At 32.2% G+C, this 19,313-nt stretch overlaps 1 protein-coding gene and 1 long non-coding RNA gene across 5 annotated transcripts in view; one reads left to right on the top strand and one right to left on the bottom strand.

Annotated features, from left to right (window-relative positions):
- The window catches only part of TTC39C (tetratricopeptide repeat domain 39C), a 105,851-nt gene extending 93,085 nt beyond the window's left edge, over positions 1 to 12,766 (top strand). For all 3 annotated transcript variants that reach the window (XM_031946519.1, XM_031946520.1, XM_031946521.1), the window contains 5 exons: positions 1,744 to 1,867; positions 5,674 to 5,771; positions 9,356 to 9,460; positions 10,998 to 11,036; positions 11,801 to 12,766. In XM_031946519.1, coding sequence (XP_031802379.1) covers positions 1,744 to 1,867; positions 5,674 to 5,771; positions 9,356 to 9,460; positions 10,998 to 11,036; positions 11,801 to 11,890 — 456 coding nt within the window. In that variant the 3' untranslated portion in view covers positions 11,891 to 12,766. The remainder of the gene's footprint in view (positions 1 to 1,743; positions 1,868 to 5,673; positions 5,772 to 9,355; positions 9,461 to 10,997; positions 11,037 to 11,800) is intronic.
- Positions 1 to 19,303, bottom strand: part of LOC116420596 — a 69,228-nt gene extending 49,925 nt beyond the window's left edge. For both annotated transcript variants that reach the window (XR_004230961.1, XR_004230962.1), the window contains exons 1-3: positions 18,985 to 19,303; positions 17,829 to 17,962; positions 17,057 to 17,116 (exon numbers count right to left, since the gene is read on the bottom strand). This is a non-coding gene — a long non-coding RNA (uncharacterized LOC116420596). The remainder of the gene's footprint in view (positions 1 to 17,056; positions 17,117 to 17,828; positions 17,963 to 18,984) is intronic.
- Between the last annotated feature and the right edge of the window lie 10 nt (positions 19,304 to 19,313).

Here is a 19,313-nt window from a genome sequence, read left to right as displayed (position 1 = left end):
GCATGTGGTCAGTTAAAGCAACATCCTTTAAAATATTGTAAAGATATAAATTCATTAGATATAAAACTATTAGCATTATTGTTATTCATGCTGAGCATGAATTCAGTACAGACATATCTTGTATAAAGTTACTTTAATGAACATTAATTCATAATAATACCTTTACTAGTCAATCTTCACTGTATGTTAATTTTTAACAGCTTCAAGCATTTGCATGATTTTATCAGTAATATAATTTTTATTTGCCTACTGTACCCATTCCTGGGTCTGTGCAATAGAGGGGGGAAAAAGTAAGAAGCTCAATGCACATAAGTTTGTGGAACAGCTGATATTGAACTGGGTGTGCTTGGGGTCAAACCATGAAAATATGCAATGACTGCTAAAGCACCTAGTTCAAATACATGTACACGTCCTTGGGCTCTTAAGTCCAAAAGTGCAAAGTCCGTAATGAAACCTAGTGAAAAAATAAAAGTATTATATAAACTTCATGCTGGAATATCTGCAGCTGTCAGCCATGATTTGATGTTAACAAGTGGACAATTCATTATAGATGCAAAAAGGAGGAAAGTATGGTACTCTCAATTCCATGTGTTATGAAGAATGAATATTGTCTCTAATTAAGATTTTTAAAATTTAGATTTTTAACACAAATGCTCATAGAATTCTAGGGAATTACTATGAGAAAAATGATTTGCATACACTTTTATTGTATACTGCATTTTATGGGTTATTTCATGATTACTGTGTTAGGGAAAGTATACATTATCAGAATTAATGTTTTGATTTAAATAATAATATGCAAAAAGTGTATTTTTAGCTCTCTAACGAAAAAAGTACAGTTTTGGTGTTAGCAGGAACTTCATCCCCATTTCCTTTAAGTTTCAGGAATATTTATATTATTTACTTTTATATCATTTTCTAGGAATGTTAACCTTTATGAAAGCTGAGAATTGTACATTAAAATCAAATTTAACTCTAAGTGGGAAACCTACTTTAAAGCAGTATAATAATTTCTCCAAAACAGCCCATTTCAGCAGTCCTCAGTTATAATCTATGTATTTCACTTATCAGGCCCAGATAAATTTATGCAAGTTCACTATTCCTACTGTTAACTATTTCTTTTTCTAGAAAAAAAATAAATAGGAATTTGGTTCCTGGACCTTGAAGCTTTAATTATTTATCTTCTTCTCTCCATATGTTGTTATGAGGTTCAGCATTTTTCCATTGTTCCATTTGTCAGGAAAAATAGGTCCTACTATTCCTAGTAGTGAGTGGATGTATCTCTTGTGGTGAAGATGAAGCCACTTGGATAGTAATATACCTAAGATATGGAGAGCTTCACCTCAAGTAATCAGAAATACTCCCAATGTTTAATGGAGCACATGTGACCACTATGAGAAAGCAAAAACAAATTATTGCTAAATATATGGAAGGCAGGCAAGTTGAGAGTGGTAAGGATGTGTTCCAGATATTGAAGGACAGAGATACAAGACATGGAAAAAGAGAATTTTTCTCCCTAGGCATTCCCCTAACTTCTAATTTAAGATCTGATCAGTTAGCCTAAGTCTGCCTCAATACCTTCATCAATAAAATGCATGTTCATAACAGCATCTACCTCCTAAGGTTGTTGTGCTATTAAAACCATATCACATGTGGAAAGCACTCTCAAACTTTGAAGTGCTGTATAAATACTAGCTAGTATAAATATTGGCTATTATGATTTATTATGTTAACAATTTACAGGCAGAGAGATTTCGTAAGCAAATACCAACCAAAGAACTTTGTGTGCTAGCATCCATTGAAGTGCTATATTTGTGGAAAGCCCTTCCAAATTGTTCCTTTCCCAACCTGCAGAGAATGAGCCAAGGTAAAAGATGTATTTCTTTCTTTTCCAATAATGGTGTTTTTTTGATTATTAATTGTATCTGATTCAAACAAGGCAAAGATGTTTTTCTTACATAAAAGATAGGGTGTCTAAGAACATTTTAATAGAAAGCAATAGACGAAATAATAATAAGATATATATATCTTAGCAGAAATACATGGTAGCATAATAATATTGTTTATTAAAGATGTTGTATTTGTAGTCAACTACATGAGAATTTTTTATACATCCATATTTTTCTGTCCATCTATTAAAGAAACAGGTCACAGATGTGTTATTACAATCAATCATTGGATATCTAAGTATGTAAAATACTTTGCATGAATTAAAAAGGAACAGACTTAAAATCTAGTGATGTTTTGTTTTTATTTGTAAATAAAAAATTACTTTGAATTATCTTTCTTGTGGGTGGTAATGAACATAAATTAGAGCTCCAGAAGTTTTACTGCAAAATGAGATGAATTCTTAAAAAAGAAATATAGTAGAATTTCTGCATCAAGATGACAGTTGATCTTCAGAGAACCTTAGAATGTTGGTCCAATTATGCTGCCACCAGGCATTTTGGGAGCACCTCTTTTGGAATAGCCTTTGGACCCTGTAGGCTTACTCTTTAGAGTAGCTATAGTCATAGCAAATCTTTGTTTCTTTGATGGTATATTTGATTTTCTGAAACAACTCAAAGTCACTTAGAACTAAATTTGATGAATGACATGGGTACTCAACCTAGATGAATAAACTATTGAGATTGATTTTCTTATGGTGGGATACTGGGACTGGGAGTTCAAACCCAGCCTCAGATACTACCTTCTTAACCTTACTTAACCTCTCTTTCCTTCAGTTTACTTAATAGTAAAAAGAAAATAATAATAATACCTATTTTGCAAGGTTGTTGTAAAGACTAAATGAGATATCTGTTTAAAGATCTTAGCATGGTACTTGGTACATAGTTGCTGCTATATACATACATATTTCATTTCCAAAAATGGAGTTTCATAAATTGTTTTAAGTACAGACAGTATCATTGAAATAAATTTATAGCTATCCAAGTGCAAGTTATAGTATATTTGTTTAAGAATGAGACACTTTATTATAGTCATATCTTATAAAATGAAGAAAACCGAGAATCCTTAAAAATATCCAATTCTAAGGATATTTTGGTGGTTGTTTAGTTTTATTAGAGAAAATTTCCACATCATAAGTCCACCAAAGGGAAAATGAATAATAAATGCACAAAATGAACATACTTAACTAGCAGTTGTAATAATAATTGAGGTTTAAAACATTTTAAGGTTTTTAAAGTACTTTTATGCAAAAACTCTGTGTGGTTAGTAGAAGAGATACTACGTTACTCTCATTTGAAAGGAAGAAAACAATCCTTTATTAAGTATTTACTATGTATTAAGCACTTAACAAATATTATCTCATTTGATCCTCACAACAATCTTGCAAGGTAGCTTTTATCCCCATTTTATAGTTGGAAAAACTGAGGTTGAAAGAAGTTGTCAGTTGTTTAGGTTCACAGAGATAGAAAGTATCTCAGACAGAGTTTTGAATTTAGGTCTTTCTGATTCCAGACACAGCATGCTATCTGCTGTGCTACCTATTCGCCTAGGTGAAACTGAGACTTAAATTAAGGTCATATATGTGATGACATCTTATTTGAAATCTACCATTCTCTTTACTATATCAGATCTAGTATTCTTAGTGAAGTCTTAATCTCAACATGAATAGATATGATTAAGTAAAGAGACTTCCTGATAGTGTAATAATATAATATCTAGAACCGATGCCCAGAACTGAACAAACCACACACAATTTAAATTCTAGTTTTGAGTTCAATATTTTAACAAATTTTGGAGAAAGCTGGATAAGTGCCAAGAAGATAAACAAAATAATTGAAATATTATTATTAGAAAATAGTAAAGTGTTAGCTTTGCTTAGTTTGGAGAAAAGAAAGCTAAAGGATAAATTGACTTTATTCTTCATAATCATTTTCTGACATCACTGATGATGTCAAATTTAAAGCAAAAGAAAATACGCTTAATGAATTTGCTGAAAATAAGGTTTGCAAAACCTTTCTGAACTACCCAGAGAGGTTTGGGAATTTAATTTTTTAAAGTTCACTAAAATAACATAATAGACCAACTATCTTAAGGGACAGAATTTTTTGAAATTTCTTCAGAGAGATAATGTAATTGCATTACTAAATCAGCAGTAATTCTTTTAAAAATAATTTTTTTTTAAATGGGATTGCCTCTGTTTTCAAATGGACTGTGTTTCTTGAGTCTCTTCAATTGTAACAATTCTGAGACTCCTAATTTCTCTACATTGTTAAAGTGTGACTACTTACTTGCATTCTCTTCTCTCCTTCAGCTCAAAAGATAAAGACAAGTCTTTTTTTTTTTGTAGCCTGTTCTTTATCACTCATATATTCTTCAAGAAGCTTCCAGTGATTCTTCATCACTTGTCACATTGAAATTTCATCAGAATTAAGGAGCTGATCCTGTTTTGATCCCTTCCTTTTTGTAACCCTCAGTCTCCCAAAATCTATTTTCTCCTCTTCTTTCCTGTCCTGTTCTCTCTGCCATACTCTTTTTTTTTTTTTCCCCTTTGTTTCACTGGAAAATTTTCAGTCTCTACCCAAGACCACAAAAAGCCTTCCCCAATCTCTAATTCATTTCAGTATTACTTTGAATGCAGTACATTTCCCTTTGCTTGAGTTCATAGAGGACTTGTCAATTTTTTTTTCCTTCCTGAGAGTATCTTGCTCATCATTTCCCACAGAACAATAGTATTCCATTATAAAGCTACACCACAGTTTATTGAGCCATTCCCCAATTTATGGGTATCCTCTCAACTTCTAATTGTTTTTCCCTGAAACGAAAGCTTCAGTGAATATTTTTTGTACATATAGTAGACCTGAATTTTAATGTAGTTTCTGCCACTTTTATGGTCTTGAATAAGTCATTTACTCACTGAGTCTCAGTTTCTCCAGTTGTAAAATGGGCAAGATTGAGCTAAATTGCCTCTGAGATACTTTCCAACTTTAAATCCATGATTCTGTCTTCAATTTCCCTGTTAAAATTTTTTTGATTGATTATCCCAATTTTTAAAAATTCAAACTCTTTAGATTACAAGACATTCAGGTCTGTCTTTACAATCTTATCTCCCAACAGCCTTGTCTATTGTTGATGGAGCTTCATCAAAACATCTGATATTTCACAGACTTTACACTGAGAAAGGCACTTCTTGCGGCCTCATTTTCTTGGATTGTGAAATGAGAAGCAGGCAATCAGTGGCCTCTAAGATTCCACAAATCTATAATCCTTCAAGGTTCAGCCCAAATGTCACTTCTGTCATGAAACTTTCCTTGATCTTCCTCTCTGTCCAAGCCAGAAAGTGTTGTCACTATGCTCTGAACATCTGTAAAAATTAATGCATTTCTTGTGGCATTTACTACATATTATATTTTTAATTGTGCACTTGTGTTAACCCCTTTGATGGATTACAATTTCTTGAAGATAGGAATCATATCTTATACATAGTGAGCCCTTATAATTATTGAATGAATGAATTAAAATGATATGTACATCAGGTTAGGTTCAGCCATTTCATCTCTGTTTAGCTCTTAAGATAACTATATGTATCATCAGGGGACAAAGTTTGAGGTTCAGAGACATAAACTTGACAGATTAGATAAAAAGATGAAATATTTGTTTAGTAGAAATTGATCATAATTGAGTTCTTAATTATCCTTTCTCCTGTAATCTCCCTCTCATCTCTCCAAGCTTGCCATGAGGTTGATGATTCTTCTGCTATTGGATTAAAAAATTTGCTTCTTGGTGCCATACATAAATGTTTGGGAAATTCAGAAGATGCTATTCAGGTAATTTGCTAACGTTTCTAGACATAGCCAAAGAAAATAAGTTTTGAAAATCATTTGAATGTATGCTTGGAAGGAGCAGAAAACAAAGCAGTTTTAAAAATTCTACCACCAGCATATAGATGTGTGTGTGTGTGTGTGTGTGTGTGTGTGTGTGTGTGTAAGGGTGTAACTTCTAGTCTTCCTGATAGTAGAAAATGTCCTTCATATGCTATAATTTAAATTTTATTTAAAATAATACCTTATGAGGAACACCCATACTGAAGGTTCTCAGATAGATCTGGGGGAGAACTGAAAACATTGTTGTCTACTATCTAATTCTCAGTTACAGATGCTAAGTTGAAAGGAACTGTGCCTGTCCCCTGGAGTAGGCAGATGTTGCAGTTCCATTATCCTGGACTAACAGAGTTTCTCACTAGGCTGAGAGCAGTTGAGGTCCAGCAGTATCTACTCTTGCTCAGAATCAGATCAGGAACTTCTAGGGCTCAGACAATGTGACAGCAATGAAACTTTACCTTGAATTGGGCTACTTTGCAAGCCCAGGAATCTTGAAGATCCCCTGCCTGTGCTGTGCTATCCCTAAGATTCTAGAACAACACAACACTCAATAGACCAAGAAGGCAGCAACAGGATACCCTCCCTCCTAATGTGCACAAATCCTAGTTTTGACATCATATTAAAAGATTGGGTTGGAAGAATTAGCAAATAAAAAAAATCCTCCTATTAAAAACTATTATAGTGACAAGGAAACTTAAGACAAACTCAGAAGAGAATGACTTAAAAACATTTTTAAAGTCTCAAACAAAAAAAAACACGTAGCTTGGTCAGATTCAGGTAGAATTTGTAGAAGAAATAAAGTAAGAATTTTTTAAAAAGATAAACAATGTTTTTTTTTTTGTTTTTTTTTTGTTTTGTCAATAAAATAAGGACACCAAATGAAAAAACTGAAAAGCTATATAAGAAAGAATTAGAAAGGGAGGTAATAGTTTGGCACAGTAGGAACAAAACATTTCCCAAGAAATGAGCGTAGACCACAACATAGCATTTCCACTCCTTCTGTTGTTGTCCATTTGCATTTTTGTTTTCTTTCTCAGGTTATTTTTACCTTCTTTCTAAATCCTACTTTTCTTCTGCAACAAAATAACTGTATAAATATGTATACATATATTGTATTTAACATATGCTTTAACATTTTTAACATGTATTAGTCTGCCTGCCGTCTGGGGTGGAGGGAAGGAGGGGAAAAGTTGGATCAGAGGATTTTGCAAGGGTCAATGCTGAAAAATTACTCATGCATATGTCTTGTAAATAAAAAGCTATAGTAATTTAAAAAAAAAAAAAAACATTTCCCAAGCAATAAACTCCTGAAAATTAGAATGCACCAAAGTAGAAATCATTGATTTCAATAGGCAATAAGAAACAATTTTAAAGTAAGAGATTAGAATAACAGAAAAAATGTAAAAATCTCATAACAAAAAAACAAATGGCCTGGAAAACAGATCAGGGAGAAAAAAAATTTAAGACTCATCAGACTGTCTAAATGCCACCACTAAAACAACAGCCTAAACAATCTATTTCAAGAACTTTAAAAGAAAGTTTATCAGATTTCTTAGAACCAAAAGGCAAAATGGAAATAGAAAGAATTTACTTGTCACCTCCTAAAAGAAATCCCAGAAAGAAAACTCCTAGGAATGTTATGGCCAAAATCCACAGCTTCTAACCAGTGGAAAAAAATACAACAGCCAGAAAGAAAAAAAATTCAAATACTAAGGAGGAACAGTCAGGATCATACATGATTTAGCAGCCACCACTTTCAAGGGACAGAGAAATAAGAATAAAATAATCTAGACGGCAAAGAATATGGATGTACAGCCAAGAATAACTTAGCCAGCAATATCAAGTTTATTCCTATAGGACAAAAATCAACTTTTCCTGAAATAGAGGACTTTCAGCATTCCTCATGAAAAGAGCAGAGCTATATAGAAACTGAAGTTTGTTTATAAGCATTAAAAGAAACATAAAAAGATAAATATGAATGAAGAATGATTACAGCATTAAATAAGCTTAAACTGATTACATTCTGATATGGAGAGATGATATATGTGTACCTCTGAACATCATGAGAGGTCCATAGAGAGAGTCTGGAAGTGGTTCTGTTAAGTCTTAATGATCTTAAGAGAAAAAAGGGAAGGGAGAAGAGGAATATGCTGAAGTGACTGAGGAAGGGGAAGTAAGGTTAGGGGAAATTATCTCAAATAATCAGAGTGTACAAGTAGACATCTGTACAAACAAGGGATAGCTAACAATTCAACTCACTATAAATCTGAACTGGTTAAAGGATGAAAAAGTACACATAGTTGATTACAGAAATATATTTCACTCAACAAGGAAATTAGCAGAAAAGGGAGAAGAGGGATTAGGGAGATTAATTCAAAGCAAAATAAATTCTAAGAATATACAAAAATATTTATAGCATTTTTTGAGGTAGCAAAAAATGAGAATGCCTGTAAATGGCTACTGAATGGCTACTGAACAAATTATGGACTGTATGTAATGGAATACTATTGCATTATAAAAAATAAGGTGAATAGTTTCTGAGAAACCTTGCAAGACTTTTATGACCTTATGCAGAATAAAGTGAATAGGACCAGAACCATTTATACAAGGACAACAACATGATAAAGACAAACAATTTTGAAATTAGGAATTCTGATCAAAGTAATGCCTAATTATGATTACAGAGAATTCATGATGAAACAAACCACCCTCTTCCTGATAAAGAAATGAGGGACTGCAAGGCAGATTTGAGAATGAGATGTGTTTTTGAATATGTCTAACATAGAAATTTACTGCTTGACTATAGGTGTTTGTAACAAGGGATTTGTTTTTATTTCACTTTCATTTGAGGAGGAATCAGGCTGGACCAGAGAGAAGATGTGTTTTTGCTGATTAACTAATACTTTTTAAGTTTGGTGTTTTACAATTGCAAAAGCACTTTCATCTGTTTAATCTTGTTAGTTTCTGAAACTGACACTATGAAGTTGTTAGATCACATAGGATTTCCATTTTACACAGGGGAAAATGTGTTTATAGTGTTACTTGTTCAGAATTATATGGTGGAATTAAGGATGTTTTTAAAATGCTGCTGTACATTATGCATAGATTAGTTTTGCCATGGTATGTAACCAAAGATGCTAGTCCAAATTGAAAGAAAGATTGAAAGTGAAACTCACAAGGCAGGAAAAAAATTTGGTGATGTGAGTAACATCCTATCATCAAGGTAATATCTATAAGCAGAAGTCAAAATATGTTTTTACTTCCCATTCTGCTTCTCTTTCTGCCAAGATTGTGTTAGAGTAACTGTAGGACTGGGATTATTGATAAAGGAGGTTGATGAATAGTTTCTGTAAATACATCATGTGGTTTTTAAATAGAACTGTGAAAGTATTTTTCAAACTTGATTTTAGTTTTTCTAAGATACAGGTTTCAGAAAGCCATAGAGTAAAGAAAATCAGATCCAAAGGAAATGTTTGTTTAGCTATAGATGTAAGAAATCTTTAACCTAAATAACTTTATTTTATTTACAGTTCTTTCAGAGAGCTGTCAAAGATGAGTTGTGCCGTCAGAATAATTTATATGTTCAACCATATGCTTGTTATGAACTTGGCTGTCTCTTATTGGATAACCCAGAGGTAAGATGATATACTTTGTATATTAGTATACAATACAATGAATATGTAGATATATGCATATTAATATGTAATATACTTTGTATATTAATATATAGACATAATGTACTTTGTATATTTTATTAACAAATGAAAATATGCAAAGATATAGAACTTAAGCAGTCTATTTTAAATTAACTTTTTTAAGCTATAAGGGGTATCTATTTCATTTGTTTTCATGTATTTAAGTTCTTGTATTTTACTTTAAAGTAAAATTTATATCAAAGGATCTCTTTAATTGTTCCATTAAATTTTAGTTCTCAATATTGGCTAGTGACTTTTCTTTCACCAAATTCCCATGAATCTGTTTAGAAATAAGAAATAAGCCCTTTTTTATTTGCATTCATTTAAAATTAGGTTTGCCTCATCTATGGAATTAAAATGATAAATAATTTTTTTTGACAATGGTAGTCCAGTTGATAGTATCATCTGTGAATTATAATTCAGTATAGGATGGGGAGATATGTTAGATCCTGAAAATCTAATTTGTTATATCCTAATTATCTCTATCTTGAGCTATACATAAGTGGGATATACTCTTGGTACTTTCTTTTAAAAAGTTAAATATATTTTAAATTATTTAATGAATCCTTTGAATTTTTATCTTCAGTAAATTCATTGCTTCTTTAATATGTAGATTCTATAAATTCTATAAATTAAGCAAAATTGTGGCACTTGCTTTTCCTAACTTAAATTATAATCCTAACAGTTCTCTTACTGACATACATTTGTATTTCATTTGAGGAAATATTTTAAATTTAAAATTTAGATTAAAATATTTATAAATTGGGAAGGTAAAGTAGAATGAAATCTTGATTCTTTTCTTATTGTTTATAGTCTTTATCACTTCTAATGCTAATTTCAATAACCAATCCTAGCCTATTTAATAATAAGGATTTTTCATTTCTTCTAATCTCTCATTAAAAGAAAGCAATTCCTGAATTTAAAATAGAATTGTTGAGTATTATTATTATTAATGCTTAGAATGCTTTAGTAGTCATTAGTGCTCTAAGCCATTAGTCATCGAGTTTCAGGGTTGTTGTTGTTTTTTAATTCAACTATATCCTTTTAAGCAATAATCCTGGGAAGTATGAAAATTATTTATCAACTAATTCTTATGTTATATTATAAAAGTTTCAGTTAATTTGTATGAGCAATTGATCCAGCCTCTTTTTAATATGAATCTAGGCTAATAGTGATCTTTATGTAGAGCTTCTGAATTAAAAACAAACAGTAAAACTACCTGAGGATTAAGTAATTATGGTCATAGTACGTAGAGCAGATTTGAAAAACCTTTACACTTACTCAACAATTTGGATTTCATTCTTAATTCAATGTATTAGTTTTAACAGTTCAACAAATACTTTTAAGCATTATGCTCATTTGGGATTCAAGCATGTTAACTACTTCACTTCATATATATTTTCAATAAAAAATTTTTGCTCTAAAATATTTTGTTTTTCAACATAAGGATTATTAATAGCTTTTTTCTTTTTTATAGACTGTGGCGAGAGGTAGAACTCTGCTTTTACAAGCAAAGGTAAAAACACTAACCCAACCAGTTTTCCCTACTCTTTATTTTTTTCCTTCCTGAAAGATAAAAATGTATTTTTCAGTTCAAAATTGAATGCTAATTTTTTTCAGAAAGTATTAAAGAGACTAGAAATAAGAGATTAATACAGTGATCACTTATCACTCAAAATCTTCCTGGTTCTACTAATATATATTCCTTTGTTTGCTAGTGTGTATGTTTTTTTTTTGGGGGGGGAGGGGGGCGCAGTTCAGATTAAGAGACTTGTCCAGGGTCACACACCAAGTAAATGTCTGAGGCTGGAACTCGAGTCCTTCTGACTTCAGAACAGGTGGTCTAGTCACTGCACCATTTAGCTGCCCCACTACTAATAAATTTTTTAAATAGACAACGTATTTTTTGTAAAGATGTTATTGTCTTAATGTTTAAATCTATAAATGTATTTTTAAGATAGAAAAGTATCATTTGACTTTATAAATACATTATTCTTGTGGATTTGTTAAGATTTGATAATATTCTTTTACATGGAGCATCACTTAAGACTAATTCTGGGGCCAATATGGGGAATTTTCTTAATAAATGAACATGCTTAGTAATTGTATATGAAGTTTATAAAGGTTAATTGCTTAATTTGAGTCTTTTGGGTGATCAGTAATATCTTCATTAATAATAAGTAATAATAATAAATAAGAGAGTACAAAAATCATTGTGACAGACTATAGTGCTGTATGATATTTTAGCTAACATTCAGTCAATTATCTTCATTCTTACAGGAGGAATTCACTGGCTACGACTTTGAAAACAGATTACATGTCCGCATCCATGCCGCCTTAGCCTCTTTGAGGGAAGTGGTACCTCAGTGACAGACCAGAAGTCTTGATTTGTTCCACAGTTTTCTACACTGGTAAAACACATGCAGAAGATTGAGCTATTGGGAAGATTGGCTTCAGCTTCTTCTGAAAACCACCCGTGCCAGAAATACATTTTTGGAGTTGGGCTGACACATTAAAAATCTCCTCTTCTAAACAAATAACTTTTTAAAAACTATAGAAAGAGTTGGTGAGAGGGTTAAGTGACCTTGTTCAAACAATTTAGATTTTTTCATTTTCATTTTTGTTTCTCAAGCTAAACATAAATAATTATTCAGGAAAAATAATTATAAGCACACAGTTGACTTGATCACATTAACAATTGTATTATTAAAAAGTAAAATTCATAATCATATCACCACCTACATTTGTTTTGCGCTTTGAAACAATAAAAACACTTTTCAATCTTTTTACTTTATCTGTACAATGTTCCTGTGAAATATATAAAACAACATCATCCCAGTATTATAGATGACAAGACGCAGAGACAGGGAGATTTTTGACTTGGTCCAGGTTATACATTGAGTTAATATGAAGCAAGGTCTCCTGGTATGATTACCATATCAAACTCATACTCTTTTGTTGGAAAAAATTATAACTTGGACCTCCATGTTTTTCCTTAGAAAAAAGCCACAATACTTTTTTAGCTCATATGATACAATCCAAAATAATTAATTCTCCAGATTTCAGTATTTTTCAAAATAGCAAAGACCAGAATTCTTTTTCTCAAGACAACCAAAAAAATAAGGAAAACAAAAATTAATTGTTAAGACAGGACTATTTGTTTTAGCAAACTAATTAATAGGTTATTCTTTTTTATAATTCCTTTTTATTTTTCCATAAACAAGCAAAGATAGTTTTCAACATTCACCTGTGCAAAACCTTATGTCAAATTTTTCTCCTTCCCCTAGACAGCAAGCAATCTATTATAGGTTAAACATGTGCAATTTTTCTAAATATTATATTTCCATATTTGTCATGCTGTGCAAAAAGTATTAGATCAAAAGGAAAAAAACCATGGAAAAGCCCAAATAGTTTTTTTTTTTTTAACTTAACATGAATCTGGGAAGACAAGATTGCTTAACTTGCAATGTTCAGTTGAATAATATTTTTCTAGATGTTACTAGGATTCAACTATTTCTTCCCATGACCCCAATCGTAAATTATTAAATATTATTGTATTCCTTACTCTGAGCAGGCAATCTTCAAATGTTTCCTCATTTGTTACTAGCCACTTTCTTGGACTAAGTTACCAAAGTGTTTTCCAGACTTATTTGATTCAGAAAATCCCTGCTGCATTGATTTAAGCTTCAGGGAAAAAAGACTGGGTTCTCCCATTTGTTAAGTGAATCACAAGCAAATAAATGTTTTCTGATGGAAATCTTAGGGGATTTCCATCAAGATGACTGAGTAACTTTTTAAGAAAATTTTATGGGTTGCATTTGAATTCCCTGGTTTTTCTAGGTTGAGGGGAAAAAAATGAATCTTCAGAATGTATCTTAATGCAACTTTTATTCTCTTCTAACCATTAGTACGTGTACCTATTACATTTAACAGGCATTAAACATCTCTGTAACATGTTTAAGGATCATTTTTGAGTGCAATTCTTTGCGATAGTGTTGAACTATACTTAAATTGTCAAGCGAGGCAAAAATATTGGGAAATCCATTATTCAATATGTAAAGATTATTCATAAGCCCTGTAATTTAGAATTATTAGTATTAAACTTAGATGGATTTCTTTTTACTTGTTCATTTGCATTTTGTTTCTTTTAAAATCAAGTACAATTGACTCTGACTAATTGTTTATACTCCTAATTCAGAGTTCCTTTAATATTCCTAGTGTAGGTTTAAAAATGAGTCATTTCCCCCAGTCATCCCAATTTATTCTTATAGTATCTTTGTGTTAACATTTATGGGAGAGATGTGAAAGGGACTAATCACTAGAGCACAGTATAAGTAGAATAACTGATAACTGAAAGCTGTATTTTCTTCAAGAAGTTGAATAAGCGCTTTGAATTGATATGATTTAGAAACAGAACTTTCTAGCTAGTGTGCTATGATTTACCCAGTGTATTGACTATGATTGTGATCTGCACTGTAATTCATTTCTATATAAATTTACTTACCCTTACCCTTTCTAATTCACAAAATAATCATCTAAGTGGAACAGATTGTATATGTGTAGTATTTTGGATTTTTTTGTTTTTTTTCTGTTTCTGCCACCTCCCTCTTCCTACTTTGGGAGATTCTTTGGAGCATCTCCAATTTCTAAATGTCATATACCCTTTTATATTAGATTATGCCTGTGATGAGAATAATATCAAATGTATATGATGTCATCTGCATATGTTTTTATAAATTTGAAAAACTCGGAGGCATGATCTAATAGCAATAATAGAATATGCATCTTGCTAACCAATATTATTAAGATTTTATCTTTAATAAAAAAAAATCAGGCATCTTTATTTTTTAGCTCACTGACTATGTCTCCTAAGTTTTAAAAAAATGAATTTTTAGATGTCACTAAAAATTAGAATATTTATTGTGGTGTATTGTAAAAGTAAATAATTTATAGAAATTGCACTTTTATATTTCTGCCAAGTAAAAAGAAAAGAAAACACAAACTGGTGGGGTTTTTTTTTTCAAACTTTTCTGTAAAAACCAAAGCCTTTCTAGATTGCTTCCTAAGGCAATCTGAAAGTAAATAAATAATTTAAAATGGTTTTCCTTGAGGCTAAAAAGCCATTAGTTTGGAATTACTTGTATTGTAATCAACTATGTGGGTGAGCATGTGTATCAGTTGAAGAAACTAGGTATGTCGTCCTAGAGGATAGAAGGCACCAGGGGATGATTTCTATCTTCAAGGATTTGATCATCCTACAGAAGGAGAGGTTATGCTTGTTCTGCTAGGCCACAGGAAACACAAATAGAAGCAGTGGTAGAAGCTGCCAACAATTGAGACTTGATGTCAGGATAGCCATCATATCAGCTGTTCATCACTTCAGTTGTGTCCAACTCTTTGTGACCTCATTTGAGGTTTCCTTGGCAAAGATGCTGAAATAGTTGTCCGTTTTCTTCTCCAGTTCATTTTCCAGATGAGGAAAGAGAGAAAAATAGGATTAAGTATCTTGCCAGGGTCACACAGCTAGTGTCTGAGGTCAAATTTGAACTCTGGAAGATGAGCCATACTGTGTACTACTACCTAGCTGCCCTTTGGATCACTTAGAGCTATCTAACAAGTAGAATGGCTTGAGGAATGGTGGTGGACGAGACGACTGATTACTTGATAAGCATATTATAATAGAGATTCCTTGTGTATATGAATTGGACTTCTGAGCCCCTTCAACTCAAAAATTCTGTGATTTTGTGAACAGGATTGTGTTCTAAAGAATGGTAAAATGATGAAGGTTCATCTGTTCATGGTGTGAAGAAGGCAAGACATTCCATCTCTTGACCTTTGGTTTCTTCAGCTATAAAATAAGGGATTTGGATTCTGATCCCCAAGGCCTTTTTCAACTCTATTATATGATTCTATGGTCTCTGAACTTAATCGTCTACTGTGAGTTGGCAACTTCTTGATAAGGGATACTAAGGTGGATCTAATTAACAGTGCCATTGTGTCTCTAGGGCATGTCAGGTAGGCAAAAATGCTACTTTCAGAGGAAATGTTAAAATATTGCATAGGGTTTGAAAGAAACAACATAGACTGACATCTTATCATATTTCAGCACACACCATATGGAAAAGTGATGTTAGTGATGGAAAAGTGATGACCTTCATAAAGATGTTATCATAAGTAAATTAGGGGAGAATGGAAAAATGTATCTGTCAATAAGAGTTATAACCAAACAACAGATAGAAAAAATTGTGGGAATTAAGGTAGTTTTGATTACATGAAATTAAACACAAAACTAATTTTAAAGCAAGTTTCTCAGATAAAGGCCTCATTTCTCAAATATCTAGAAATTAAACCAAATTTGTAAAAAAAAAAAAGCCATTCTTCAGTTGATATGTGGTCTAAGAATATGAACTGGCAGTTTTCAGGAGAGGAAATAAAAGCTATCAATAGTCACATGAAAAATGTTCTTTAAATTACCACAGAAATGCAAATTTAAAAAAAACCCTGAGATACCATCTCACACTTAGAGTGGCTAACAACAAAAAAGGAAAATGGCAAATGATGGAGAGAATGTGGAAAAATTGAGATATTAATGTACTGTTGGAGTTGTGAACTAGTCCAAGCATTCTGGAAAACAAATCGGAACAAAACCCAGAGGACTTATAGTACCCTTTGACCCAGCTGTGTTAATACTAGGTCTGTATTTCAAAGAATCAAAGAAAAAGAGAAAGAAAATATATTGGCTATCTTTGTGGTGACAAAGACTTGAAATACAAGGGTTTGCCTATAGATTGGGGCATGTAAATAAATAGTGGTGTATGATTAATGGGTTATGACTTTTTTGGTTTTGGAGTAATCAGTATTTTATTTCAAGTTCATTTTCATATTAAACATGTTGCAAAAGAAAACGGAGTAGATGCAGCTAGTTAGTGCACCAGTCCTGAAGTCAGGAGGACCTGAGTTCAAATCTGGCCTCAGACACTACACTTCCTAGCTGTGTGATCCTGGGCAAGTCACTTAACCTCAATTGCCTCAGCCAAAAAGAAGAAGAAGAAAACGGAGCAAAGAAAAAAGTTTAAAAAGTATGCAATCTACATTCAGACACCATGATCATTAAAAATTATTGGATACTTATTAATGAAAACAATGACATCCATTTAGTTAGCCTTCTGTTAAGTTAGTAGTAGATTTTTCCTTCCTTTCATTAAACATTTCCTTTGTAATAAGTGTTAAAATTTTAAGGCTATTTGTGCTAAAAAACAAAAAAACAAACAAACAAAAAACAGGAATATCGTGATCTAGTTAATGATTTGACTTTAGCACCTTTGAACTTTTGAATAGGAATAGAGACTAGACAAATTAGTTTATTAGTATAAGCTCTTCTCACAAGAAAACTCCCTTTATCCCTGTAGGTTAACTAACACCTTCATATGTGAGCATAGAGTCTGAGAAGGTAAATTACTTGACCAGCCTTATCCAGCCAGCATGTGCAATGGGAAAATGAGATAAGTATTTGTAAACTTCACAGAAACCTCCTACCTTTACATCATCAATATGTCCTTTGAGAAAATAATTTCTAGGTTCTGGAAGTGGCAAGCACTGAAAAAAAAAAAAAAATTTTTTTTTAAGCATACAGGGAAAAGGGTTTTGGATTCCTCCCTAAGTCAGCTGTGTGTACTGTCATATCACATACGTAGATCATACAAACACATACCACATACAAAGATTAGAATTAAAACAAAATTAGAAGAAAGAATAGTAAAAGTTCTGTATGCAATTGAAAGAACTCAATCATTGAACTATTTTTAAAAAGTAACTGATAATGAAAAAAATGGGTAATTGAAATGACATGATTGATTATAATGTTTAGACAGAAGTAACCAGTGTATTTCAATTACTATAACAAGGAAGTCAAAAGCCAAAAAAAAGTTATTTTTCTTGGTTAGCTTGCTGGTGACCAAATGGTGACCAAAGAGAACATCAATTAAGAATCAACTCATAAGTATTTAGTAAGCATAGGGATTTGTGATGTGCTATACACTGAGGAAGGCCTTGGGGATACAAACACAAAAATCAGAACTCCTTACATTCAAGGATATTATGTTCTGCTAGTGAATAAATAGCCCATAAATCACTACAAATATTATATTGTACAAATATTTGCAAGATATATAGAGTATGCATAAAAGTAACTTTTGCATGTCTTTGTTATATATGGCATAAATATACATAAGGTAAATAATTCTCTTAGGAGAAACAATTTATACTATTTAAATAAATCTACAAAATAATTAAAAAGAATGTTACTCACCTGAAAGAGGTAATAGATTAAACATTCCAAATGAGACAAATTTTTGGAATCACTGGATCACTGGCTTGTGGAAGAGGGTCTTTTATAGTTCTGTTGATTGCAGGATTACCCAAAACAAGTCATTTTGGAGAATTCTGAAAAAAAGTGATCCACTAAAGAAGGAAATGGCAATCTACTCCAGTATCTTTGCCAAGGAAACCTCAGTGTTCCATGGGATCATAAAGAATCTTACATAATTGAAGAACTGAACAATGTGAGAATTTGTTTTGTTTGACTACATATATTTGTTACAGGTGTTTTGTTTTTTCCCTTTTCACTCCAATGAAATGAGGAGAGAAAACAAATGCTTATTGGGGAAAAATATACTATGCACACACATATGTGTGCATATGTCTTCATATACATATATATTATGTGGCATTAACAGCCTGGGGATTCAGGAATGGCTTTATTCAAGTAACACTTGAGGAGTCTTGAAGCTAAGAATTAAGTGGAGTATTCTATACATGAGAGTCAACCAGTGCAATGATATGTTGGATGTTGGTGGTCGGGGTGGGTGTGGGGAGGTTATATAATTAGAAATTTCTTTGCAAAATTTGATGAAGTTGGATGTTGGATGATTAGGATAAAGAATATGTTGTCTTATTAAGCAGACAAAAACAGTAGCTGGTAAAAATTGATCCTCCAAAATGTAACTTTTTTAAAATTTGGAAAATATAAAGTGTAGTTTTTGGAGTCAAAAGACCTACTACCAAAAGATCAAGTCTTGTTCCTTCTACATTAATTGACCTTGGGCATGCTACTTTCCCCAATTGGGCTTCAGTTTCCTCATCTTTAAAATGAACAAATTCGGATTGTGTGTGGCTGTGTGTGTGTGTGTATGAGAGAGAGAGAGAGAGAGAGAATGAGAATGAGAGAAAGAGACAGAGACAGAGGGAGAGAAAGAGAGAGAGAGAACACTTCGGATCCAGAGTTTATAACAGGAACCTTTAGAAATGTACCATATTATCATTTCATACTTCCTCTTAACTTTCTATCAAAAGAAACTTGTGGTGGAAGGTGGTTGTTTTTTTTTTTTTTTTAAAAAAAACTGTTTTGCTCACTTTCTTGTATACCACAACAGACACTGGCACATATGATTTATTTAAAGAATTACCAAGGGGAAGGAAGGGCCTTTTCTCCAAAGTAGAGTAGATTGAAGCGAGTATAATAAAGTTTGCGCCTTTCTTCTTTTGAAAAATGAAAACCTATCTCATTATTGCCTGGTAAATAACGAATGAGTGCACAGCTGTCTTGCCATCTCCCTTGACTCCTAAATTTCCTTTTTCCTTCCCCGCCTGGCAAGTGCACAGGTACCCTAATGTACATTAAAGAAAGTGAGTCTGTCCGAGAATTTTAAGAAAACTCCGGGCAACTGATGCGTGTTCCCTCTTGTGCTTGGAGCTTTCTCATTGGCCCTGGCCCCCCGCGACCCCTCCCTCTTTT

The sequence above is a fragment of the Sarcophilus harrisii genome, chromosome 1, assembly GCF_902635505.1.
Source record: "Sarcophilus harrisii chromosome 1, mSarHar1.11, whole genome shotgun sequence".
NCBI classification, from domain to species: Eukaryota; Metazoa; Chordata; class Mammalia; order Dasyuromorphia; family Dasyuridae; genus Sarcophilus; species Sarcophilus harrisii.
The sequence above is the reverse complement of the archived record's forward strand: the minus strand, read 5'-3'. Positions and strand labels throughout refer to the sequence as shown.